General features: G+C 42.1%; 1 protein-coding gene across 1 annotated transcript; it reads right to left on the bottom strand.

Annotated features, from left to right (window-relative positions):
* Positions 1-8,348: 8,348 nt before the first annotated feature.
* LOC149926760 (uncharacterized) lies at positions 8,349-10,106 on the bottom strand. Its single transcript, XM_090157754.1, has 3 exons — positions 9,812-10,106; positions 9,326-9,752; positions 8,349-9,252 (listed from the first exon to the last, which is right to left on the bottom strand). Exons 1-3 carry the CDS (start codon positions 10,104-10,106, stop codon positions 8,349-8,351), a joined length of 1,626 nt encoding a protein of 541 aa, XP_090013880.1.
* Between the last annotated feature and the right edge of the window lie 819 nt (positions 10,107-10,925).

The following is a 10,925-nucleotide window of genomic DNA, read 5'->3' as shown; positions in this document are numbered from 1 at the left end:
ACCTAGTGATATGTGAGGTAGATCATTGTTCCGACCACAGTTTTAAAACTACAATTTATGAATAAAGACTTTGAGTTTAAGGGAAGAATTGACGAATTTTAAAATTCTTTTAGCGGTGAAAATAATCCGACTTATTGTGGTAAAAAAAGCTGATGAAAACAGCTTTTTGCCCCCAAAACATAATAAAGCAGTGTGCCTTGCAAAAACGTTCATTCAAAATCACCCGAATGGAGTTTCCGTTTTCTAGCAGTATGTTTTCGCATCGAGAAAATGTAGAAGCGCTGCGTTAATTTGAAAGGCGAAGTAATACGTGGCTTCGGCGAAAGCAGCGACGTGCTTAACTTCAGCTTTAAAATTCAACGTAGGTTGGTAATTGCGGTGTAGTGAAGTGAGCTGCGATTTAACAAGGCACATTTTACATAGGAGGGATAGGGTAGATGCTACCGCCATAATTGCTAAACGAAACTTCATTTTGCGATAAACGCGTTTCGAACATTTGGTATGTTGTAAACTCATACTGGGTATTTATCGGTATATAAAATTCCAAAATAAACACACTCAATAGCTTATTAACAAATTAAAGTCTTATTAATTATTTATCAAGAGTATGAAAAGTCTTTATTTAAGCCACATCAAAGTCAGAATTACTGTAAGGAAAAAATCGCGCGTGCAATATGTTCGATTTTTTCATAACATAAAAATTGTGAAATACGGTTAAAGAATGAACAATATACCTACAATTAGGGATGCAACGGATAACCGGAACCGGAACCGAGAAGAACCGAGTAAATTCTAGGAACCGGAACCGAAACCGGAACCGATAATATAAAAATTTGATAACCGTATCCGGAAACGGAACCGATATTTGTAAAAAAATTATAACCGAAACCGGAACCGGAACCGAGGTTTTCATTGTTTTAAATGGTTTTTAAAAGGTTCTCAGATAACTATGTGGGTTTCTACGTAACTGTCAACTGACACACCCTTACGTATTCTCAATTGAAAATGGGCTCGTCCTCCAAATGTTTGCTTTCAAAACTGGCATAATCCGGAAATCCGCGATAGTTTTAGTTTTATTTTCTTCAGTCGGCAAACTCGACACAATTTCACAAATGTAGCAAAGGCCACAAAAATATTTGTCGTCTACTGCTACTAGTGTGCTTTTCGATCAATTATTTAGTGGGGCAATGGGCAAGCATAATTTTCGATCCCTTCCGCAACCGACTTAGAGGAGAAACAGCAGAAAAGCCAGTGGCGTAAATAACACCGCCCCGGCAGAATCGGCAATGCGGGGGGGGGGGCGCTTCCATCGAGGGGCCCCGGAATTGCCTATGGGACTGTGTACAGTCCAACCGCGCGAAGCCTCGTCTAGATTTTTCTCTTGTCAGCTCAAGTTAATGTTTCACTTGCTTAAAATATTTCTTTATGTTTCAACAGGCGCACCCAAAACTTTATTAATACAACCACAATAACCATCGCATAAATATCCAAACAACGTACATAATGAAAGTAACATACTCAAGTTTGAAAAGTATCGAGACACGTGTTTTATAGCAAATCGTTAAACCTTGTAAATTAATAACTAAGTTGTGTTTCTGAATTTAAAGTTTTTAAGGTAAGGCTAATTCGTTTGCATAATATAATCGCTGGCCTGGGTAGTTTTTGTCTAGAAAATCTAAAATTTCAACTTATGCATTTGCTTACATTCACAAATGACAGTGCTTATTGAACCAAATAATATGGACTCCATTTAGAACGATATACTCAACTGAAATCAAAGCCAGTCATAGAATTCCCGTCTTTATATTTTTCAATGAAATGAGGCAGGGGCGTAGGAACCAGGGGGGCAATGCACCTCCCTAGAACTAATGTTATTGCCCCTTCAACCTTTTGGTCAGTTGAAATCTTAAAAAGCTGAAATTCTCAATTTAAAAGCATATAAAGCTTATAGAAGCTCAACTGTGTCTTTTGCCGCCAATTTACATAGTAGTCAAACAGTAACACATGCATTCGGTGTAGCTACACTCCTTTAAAAATTCAAAACCATTCTCATTTTATTATTGTGGACTTGTGTATCTTAAATTCATAAACGACTCTAAAGACTAAAATACACTTCGTATGATAACTGTTGTTACTGTTAATGCCTTAATGACATTTCTCACTCTACATCGGGGGCTAAGCTCCTAGACCCCCGTTTCGTTTCTCTTTGCCCCCTCCAACTTCTAAAACGTTCCTCATCATCCCCCCCCCCCTCCATATTGAAACGATCGGATTACGCCAAGGGTGTCCACTCTCCCCGTTACTTTTCGTCATTTTTCTGGATGAACTAGCTATCAAATTGTCCTCGTTAAGAGTGGGTGCTTCTCTTCCTAAGTACGACGACCAGGAATACTTAGTTGATGGCGAATTCACTGTCATACCATGCTTAATGTATGCGGACGATATAGTTTTGTTGGCCAACGGTAGTGATGATTTACAGTTGCTATTGGATGAGTGTTCAAGGTTTGGAGAGGCGAAAGGGTTGTCTTTTAGTATTGAAAAATCGAACGTTCTGCCGCTCATTTCAGCGTCATCTACCTGTACTCGCAATTTCGTTCTACAGCGGAAGGAAATAAAAGTTGTTGATTCGTATAAGTATCTGGGAGTTGTATTTTCATCAGGAATAAATTATTTGGAAAAATGGGAATCGGGCTTGGTGGCTAAAGGAAACAAACTCCGCTGGATGACTCGAAATTTAGCTTCAAATTCGTACAATTCCTATTCGGTTGCGAGAACTCTGTGGAAGACTGTCGCTGTCCCCGTGCTCACCTACGCCAATGAGGTTCTTGACGTTTCGAAAACGGTGCAAGACTCTCTCGACTACGCTCAGTGCGAGGTCGGTCGTTACGCGTTAAGTGCTGGACCGATGGCGGCGCACGCGGCCATCAAAGGTGAAATGGGCTGGAGCCTCATGGTTGAACGTGAAGCCCGAAGCAAATTGAAATACCTTGGACGGTTGAAGTTTATGTCCCCAAGCCGGATTGCTAAGAAGGTTTACATCGTCGCGCGTAACACGAGCCATTTTGTCCCCCGTTTTAAACGACGAACAGCTAATCTCGATCGGGCTTATGGTGTTGGTACGGAACGGTTTAAGGCACTCACGGAGGCTCAGTGGAATGTGTATGTCGATCGAGACGTAGACAGGAACGCCGAAGCAAAGTGGGAAAAAAAGGTCGTGAATCACGGGTCTCTCCAGATTTACAAGAACAAAGCCAAGCCGAGCAGTGAAGATTTCTACGACGGGAGTTTGTCGAGTGGTCTTCTCTTTCAAGCGCGGACAGGAGCCCTTTTAACCGGCGATAGGTGCGAACAGCTCTTTGGCAGCTCCAGTCGTTGCGTACAGTGCGGAGCTGAAAGAGAAACGCTAGAACACGTCCTTCTGGAATGCCCGGCGCTGGCGATTTTTCCGGAGATCGAAGACTGGAGAGAGGGGTCCTTTTATCTGCCCTTGGAAAACATCATGGGGTTTACGGATAGCGAGTGGAACCCGCCATTTTTAAAACATCTCCTCACTAAATGGTTCTGGCAAAAGAAGTCGGCAAGAGATCTCGCTGAGAGTAGCGGATGAAGACTCTAAATATTTCTTTTTATTTTTATCAATTGTTACGTATTGTATTTTTTAAATTTTGCTCCTCAAAATAATTGCTGGTTGTGCTCCCCAAAGCGGAGCCGCCCTGTTGTAAAAGGGCGCGTTGTATACCGCGAACCGAATAAATCCATTCATTCATTTATTCATGAAACCGTGGGAATTTTCAAACAGAAGATTTCATTTTTACCCTACTTTATTGAATAAACAAATAACGCGCTTACATGATTGAGTTCCCTACGAGAGAATAGTAGCAATAATTTTTTTAATTATTTTACATTAAGTCATCAAGATCGTGATTCTGGTCGGACTTGGAAGTCTGAGCTCCAGACTTCCAAGTTCTAACGGAACCTTAGTTTTTAATGCTCCAGACGCTGAGTGCCGCGATTTATATTAATCGTTTCACTTAGGGCTTAAAACCATTTTTAAGCGTTTTATATATTTAACATGCAAGTACGTGTTAAATCTAATTGTAGAAGGCGATACATGTTAGCCCTAACTCTAGATGGCGATAATCGCGACTCGCCCTAATGATTATAAAGGACCCCAAAAACAGTTTCGCGGGAGGATCCCGAACCCATAGCTACGTCACTGAGAAAGCTACTATATTTAAAATATAATTTATCAAAAACAAATTTTATATTCTAAATAAATAAATGTGGTGGATTTTATTTATCTTTAACTTCATTTGAATTACTTGTGTATATAACTTTACTTAATACTAAACACACTGGAACCGTTTAGGAACTGGAACCAATCGGTTCTAAATTTTGAGATCCGGAACCGAAACCGGAACCGATAAATTGAAATTTTAAGAACCGGAACCGATAAAGCAAAAATTTACGAACCGCAACCGGATCCGGAACCAAGATAGTCTAAAAAAGTGGAACCGTTGCATCCCTACCTACAATGTTAAGTTGGTGCACAAAAAATAAGTCATGTTGGAAGTTAAATCCTAGTTAAAAGACTCGATTCCGTGTTCTGGTTCGGTGTGTTAATTTCGAGTTTGAGTTGTTAACAGGTGAAGAATGAGGTACTTGAAGTCCACTTAGAAGAGTTTCAAACGATTTCGATTGTTGAAGACACCAATCTTCTGAAGATACGAGGCAGTTATTGATGCGTTAGACTTCCCAGCAAACGGCGAGATATTTAATAGTGTTAGTTTTCCCGTGCGCGAAAATAAAAACTCTCGAAACCAGACGTACGACGGTCAGAATACACACAATCCTCCTGATGTGTTAAGTTTGTTTGATCTATTTCAGTATAATTTTAATGTAATTGATGTGTGTATGTTAAAAAGAAAACAACGTGGCATTAAAGTCAGTCACTGACGTCGTCCGTCGCAAAAACAACGTAGTAATCAATATTGATTTGGTGTAATAAACTATTATTATTATTATTATTATTCACAGCAACCTGTAACGCCGGTGACAAAACCAATATTTATCCACGGTCATACTTATTTGAACTTACACTTACTTGTTCCGTTGTCATACTTATTTGTTTTTTTCTGGTCAGACGTTGAGTAACACATTTATTTGTTACTTAAGGCCCCACGTTAAGTGTCACTATTTTTGGTTACTTCTGGTCATACGTTGGAAGCGCGGCGCGAACGGCCTTGAAAATGCGAGAGGGCAAATGAAGAGGATTCGGGAATCTAACTAAGGTCGAGTTACTATCTAGTCTTTAGTCTAGACTATTTCGCATAACATCAGAAAACAGCATTAAGTTTAAAGGAGTATAATTTATTTCTTGACAATGAATATAATTTACTTGAGAACAGCAGTAGTGGTCGAAGTTACAGATTGTACACTCGTATATATATTGTAAATAAAAAACTAATTCTTGATTAGAGAACGCGTTTATCACATAAAATAATATATACCTGGTATGATAACAAATTTGAACACCCAAAATATAAATGATTAAAAAAGTCAATATTTTAAGTCAGAACATCCTCCCGGCGCAATGACCAATCGTCTTGGTGATTTAAAAGTTCCAAAGGAAAGAGACGTTGAACGGCTCGTCGAGTGGTATGTTCAGTCGATGTCCGTAATGAATGCGCTCTTATTCTTCCATCACGTCCCTTATGGGTTTCGATGATATGGGCCATCTCCCAGTTCTGTCGTGGTTTGATTTTTAATAAAGTTCGCGGAACGCAGCTCCTTTAGATATTCGTTTTTCCAGCGGCGCCAAAAAAGATCCTGTAGATATTGACGGTACTTCATTCTTCTAGTAGCGTCTTCTCTAGTAGCGAGAGTGTTAAATGGTCGAGACGGCAAAAGATTACCAATGTCTCCGAGCAGGAAGCTGGCTGGAGTTAACGGTGTCGGCTCCTTGGCATCATCTTCCACGTAGGTTAGGGGTCTGGCGTTGAGCATGGATTCGGTTTCAATGAGTGTGGTCTCGAATTCTTCGTACGATAGTGAACATCGCCCTAAAGTTCTTTTGCTGTTTTTATACTTCTAACAAGTCGTTCTCAGAATCCTCCCCACCAGGGGGCCCGTTCGACAATAAAATGCCATTTTATTCGATGTTGACCAAGGAATTCTTGAACCTTAGGATCCTTAATTACCCTCCAGATATTCCGCAAATCCTTGTCTGCCTTCTGAAACGTCAAGGCGTTATCGGACCAGATTTCCTTGCAGATTCTACTTCGGGAGAAGAAGCGCCGAAGGGCCAATACGAAATGCTCAGTTGATTAACTCGATACTAGTTCCAAGTGAACCCCTCTGATAACCGTAGGGTTATGTAGGCTTTAGATTTGGACCCATCAGCTGTCTTAATATATATCGATCCGGCAAAGTCTTCACCAGTGATTGAGAAAGGTGGTGACTTCTGTGATCCTTCCCTTCGGTAGCGGCCCAGTAGTCACTAAATCTGGTTTAACGTTGGCCCGCCTACAAATGAGACATCTCGAAGTAGTAGTCTTTACGGCTTGACGACCTCGTATGACCCAGAAACGCTCTATGAGTGCAGTCAAAGCTCCGGAAAGGCCAACGTGCATCATCGTTTCGTGGACATGCTGAATTTGAAGGATCGTGAATGCGTGTCTCTGAGGCAAGACCAAAGGATGTTTTTCTTCATAGGATAATTCGGCTAACTCCAATCTTCCACCAATTCTCATTACATCGTTGTCGAGGAACGGTGCCAATTCTGTAATTTGTTGGCGAGATAATATATTTATTTATTAACTTTTCAATATTCAATGCGAGTGATTCGCTTAACGACCCAAAAATTGCACCACTTGCTTAAAAAAAAATAATCCACGTCGACGGATTAGAAAAATTTGTGGGGGGGGGCCTACATAATTTGGGGGGGGGCTCCAAATGGTTGGCCTACCTCACCAAAAATCCTGTCGCCGCTACTGCTCTGGATCGGAAACTTCTTGTATTTCACGGACCCTATTTGCAACGAATGGTTTCCAGCGACTTGCAGTGCTTTTAATCCACCCGAGCGCTATATTGGAGTCGGTCCAGTACTGGATCCTTGGGTTTCACGACGAGAAATAAGGCTTTACATGATTAGTTAAACGGACGGCGATCACGGCTCCCAATAATTCCAGGTGAGGCAGCGTGACTCGTTTCAAAGGTGCTACTTTGACCTTGCTTGCGATCAATCTAGTGTCCATTCGTTTGTCGGCGGTGAGATAGCGAAGATACAAGGCAGCTCCATAGGCTCTTTCTGAACTGTCGCAGAAGCAATGCAATTCAAAACGTTCGGCTACCTCTCCGTCGGTATTATCGAGATAATAACGGGGTATCGCCATTTCGTGTAGAGCTGGTAATTCGAGACACCAATCGTCCCACTTGGTTGCTAGATCATCCAGTAGTACATCGTCCTAGTCTACGCCTCTTTCCCAGATCTCCTGAAATAGGATCTTGACTCGGATGAGGAAAAGGCCCAGGAAACCCACAGGATCGAATACCTTTGATGACCCCTGCAGTACGAATCGTTTGGTATTCTTCTTACTGATGAGGAATTCGAGGAGTGCTAAGATATCGAAATGTAGTGTAACATATTTTACAATATATTATATTTTTATTTAAACTCTTGCGGCTTGTTGTGTTTCTTTCCGGAATATTGGGTTTTTCCTGATTTCCAAAACTTTCCACGCTTTCAATGGTATTGCTCCCGTGGTGCAATACGCGCTTGGCATCCGCTGGAGGCTGGGGTTTTCGGGATTATTTTGAGTGTGGTGCATAACGCACGACAACTTGGGCTCGGAGAGAGGAAAGCGAGGAGAGAGAGTGGACGAAGGAAGCGAGCGAGAGGTCAAGGGATGTTTTCGCGAGACCGCAATAAGTGAGTCGGGTCATCGTATCGGCACCGGTGGCCAATAACCACGAACGTCCGCGTATCGGCATCCTCGGCCAAGTCTGGTGCGCGACAGATATGTGCGCGTTTTCAAGCAATCCATCGAGGGACTGAGGAAGTCATTTGTTTTTAGGACCTTAAACTGTTAAAAGTGTATAAGTATTGTTTTATATTTTAATATTTTCATTTCATTTAATAAAACCTGGCCAAATCAAATGTATGTACGATCCATTAATTTTTATTACATTTCAACTTGTAGACACTTAGTTTAAATTTTTCCGAGAAGAAACTTAACTTACATATTTAATTTTAAAAGTGTCTCAGTAGCAAGTCTTTCTCAGGGTTCCAGCTAACTCCAAAGACCTTAAACGAAGAATTATTTTCTTCGAGAGTTTTCGAGGCTGCTTCATCTTCCTTCATTTGTCCTACAACGTTCCTGCAACCACTTGGAATTGGTTTTCCACCGCCGTAGATTCATACTCACTTGCTTCATTATATCAATTGCTTCCAGTGATCTTTTTAGGGCGGTGTCTGGATTATCTTCGCTCCCGATGAGGTCATCGGCGTAGAAACTTACTTTCAGTAACTGGCTCGTCTCTGGATACGTCCCCTCGAACTTTCGGAGATGGTGACGGATAGTTCCGGCGAGCAGAAAGCGACTCGGTGAGACTCCAAATAGAACCCTCTTAAATCGAAGTATCTTCGGCTTTTCATCTTTCGTCAGATTGTCCATCCAAAGAAACCGGGCCGCATCCATGTCGCTCTCGTACAGCTCAATTTGAAGAAAGCCCTTCTCGACGTCTGCAGTAAAGGCAATTCTCCCAATGCGAAACGAGATCAAATTTTTAATGAGATCAGTATTGAGGCTCGGGCCAGAATAACGACAGTCATTTAGAGAGGATGAATGTTTTTCACGAGACGAGGCATCAAAGACGACTCGTAATTTGGTACTTGCCTTTTCGTTCTTTAGTATTGCGTGATGAGGCAAGTAGTTAATTATTCGTGACGGGTCTTCAATTTCATGAGCTGGTAGCTCTTCGACGATGTCTTGCTTGAGATAGTCGTTAATTACCTCCGAATACAGGACGTAAAACGAGGGATCTTTTCGGAAGTGATTTCTTAAAGATAAGAACCTGCGGAGTGCGGTCGGGTAATTTGTTGCTGATAAATGTTCGTGTTCGTTCCAGGGCAGTTGGACCTTGTATCGCTTATCGTTAGATTGAATCGTAGTTTCCAGGTGGTCAATAACGGATTGATCTTCATGTGACGTAGAGGAATCAATAATGCCCAAAACGTTGAGATCCCAAAATCTTCGTAATTAAGTCGACGCCAGTTCTTCGTCCGCTATGTTCATTCCGAAAACTGAAGTTGTAGTCTCCTCGCGCCAATTTCCATTCGATGACCCATGCTGTCAGTTCGCCAAATCGTCGGATATGTCCGGACACGATCCTCCAGTAGTGCTCAACGCCGATTACCAGTGTCAATTCAAGATTCCTTTCGTTTGGATCTTCTGCGAGTTGGATCCCTCGGCTTTCCATCTCCTTGTAGATTTCTTCCGTAGCGACTGGTAGAAGGGATTTATTTAGAACGGGATTTTCAAGTGCTTCCCGTTCGATTTCGTTCTTCAAAGTTAGATCGCAGCGTCGTACTTTTACTCTTCTTCTTTCGGCAAGGATCGGTTCTTGACTCCCAATAGCGTAGATTCTCTTGAGTTCTGTTCCGGATACTGGAAGATTCAACTTCGTCGACATTGATGCGGCAATGAATGTGCGTTGACTTGCGCTGTCTCCAGTAAACATCGAAATGTAGTCTGCAGTAGAATTGTCCGAGGTAGCGGATTTCTAGACGTGTCTTGCACAGAGGCACAACTGATAGCTATGTCTTCCGAAGTTGATTTATTGTCAGGAAACCTTTCAGGGCAAACGGCTTCATCGTGTCTCTTCTTGCAAGTGTAGCAGGTGACGTTCGCTCTGCATTGCCAAGCTTGATGTCTATATCGTAGGCAAAGAAAACATCTCACCCTTTTCTTCAAAATCTCTCTTCTTTCGGGGACAGTGATGAAGAGGCAGTTGACCGGTTCATGCGCTTCGTCCCAGAATATACATATATCTTTGGTAACCGTAGTTAAGGCAGCCGTGGACGATATACGTGGTCTGGGCCTCATGTCTTGAAATCCAGTCTATGAGTTAAAGCGTTCTGAGGTTCGACTCGACGAGCTGATTCTGGTGTCCGTTCCATCGAAACCTCCCGTCAGTAAGGCGTGTCTTTCTCTCGCTTCAATTTCTTTGCTAAGGAATTTCAATAACTCGTCAACGGTGAAGTCATCTTCTTTTCTTCTTCGTCTGGTGAATTCAAATGACAGGTCGCTTTGTATGAGCTTCATAAGTAGGGTGTTCAACTTAGATTCGTAGCTGTTACTAGGAACTTCAAGGGACTCTAGACTCTCGACTTGAATATCACAGTTGTCATAAAGTTTTCGTAATCCACTGATGTCGGTACTTCATTTCACTGATTCAAGCGTGAAGAGTTGGTTCATACGTGAATTTATAATCAAACGCTTTTTTCCAAATCTTGTCTTTAGGATTACCTTGGGTCTAGCAGAGTTCATAGCTGTCAATGCTAATCCTGAAACGGCGGCTGCTGCTTTCCCACGCTAATAACTTTTGAGATAGCTGAACATCTGAGCGGCGTTGAGACCAGAATTGTTGTCAATGGCTGTCTCGAAGATAGACCAAAACCCTGTCTACGGTGTCAGATCTCCAAACTCGATTTAGGCAATTGGGTTGACGTGGCTTAATGACGGCTATGGGTTGAAACTACCGTAGAGTTGCTTTCTGAGTCGTCATCGGAACCTTCTTGTCTGCGGCGTTGCCGTCTTTCTGTACGTAGCATATGGGCGAGGAAGGATTCAATGTCCGTTCGTGCTTCGATGAGTTTGTCTCTTTACCCCTCGGCGTCGTCCATTTCTTTCTCGACTGTGTTG

This window comes from Leiobunum rupestre, chromosome 9, assembly GCF_980474605.1.
Source record: "Leiobunum rupestre chromosome 9, qqLeiRupe1.1.hap1, whole genome shotgun sequence".
Lineage (NCBI taxonomy): Eukaryota > Metazoa > Arthropoda > Arachnida > Opiliones > Sclerosomatidae > Leiobunum > Leiobunum rupestre.
The sequence above is the reverse complement of the archived record's forward strand: the minus strand, read 5'-3'. Positions and strand labels throughout refer to the sequence as shown.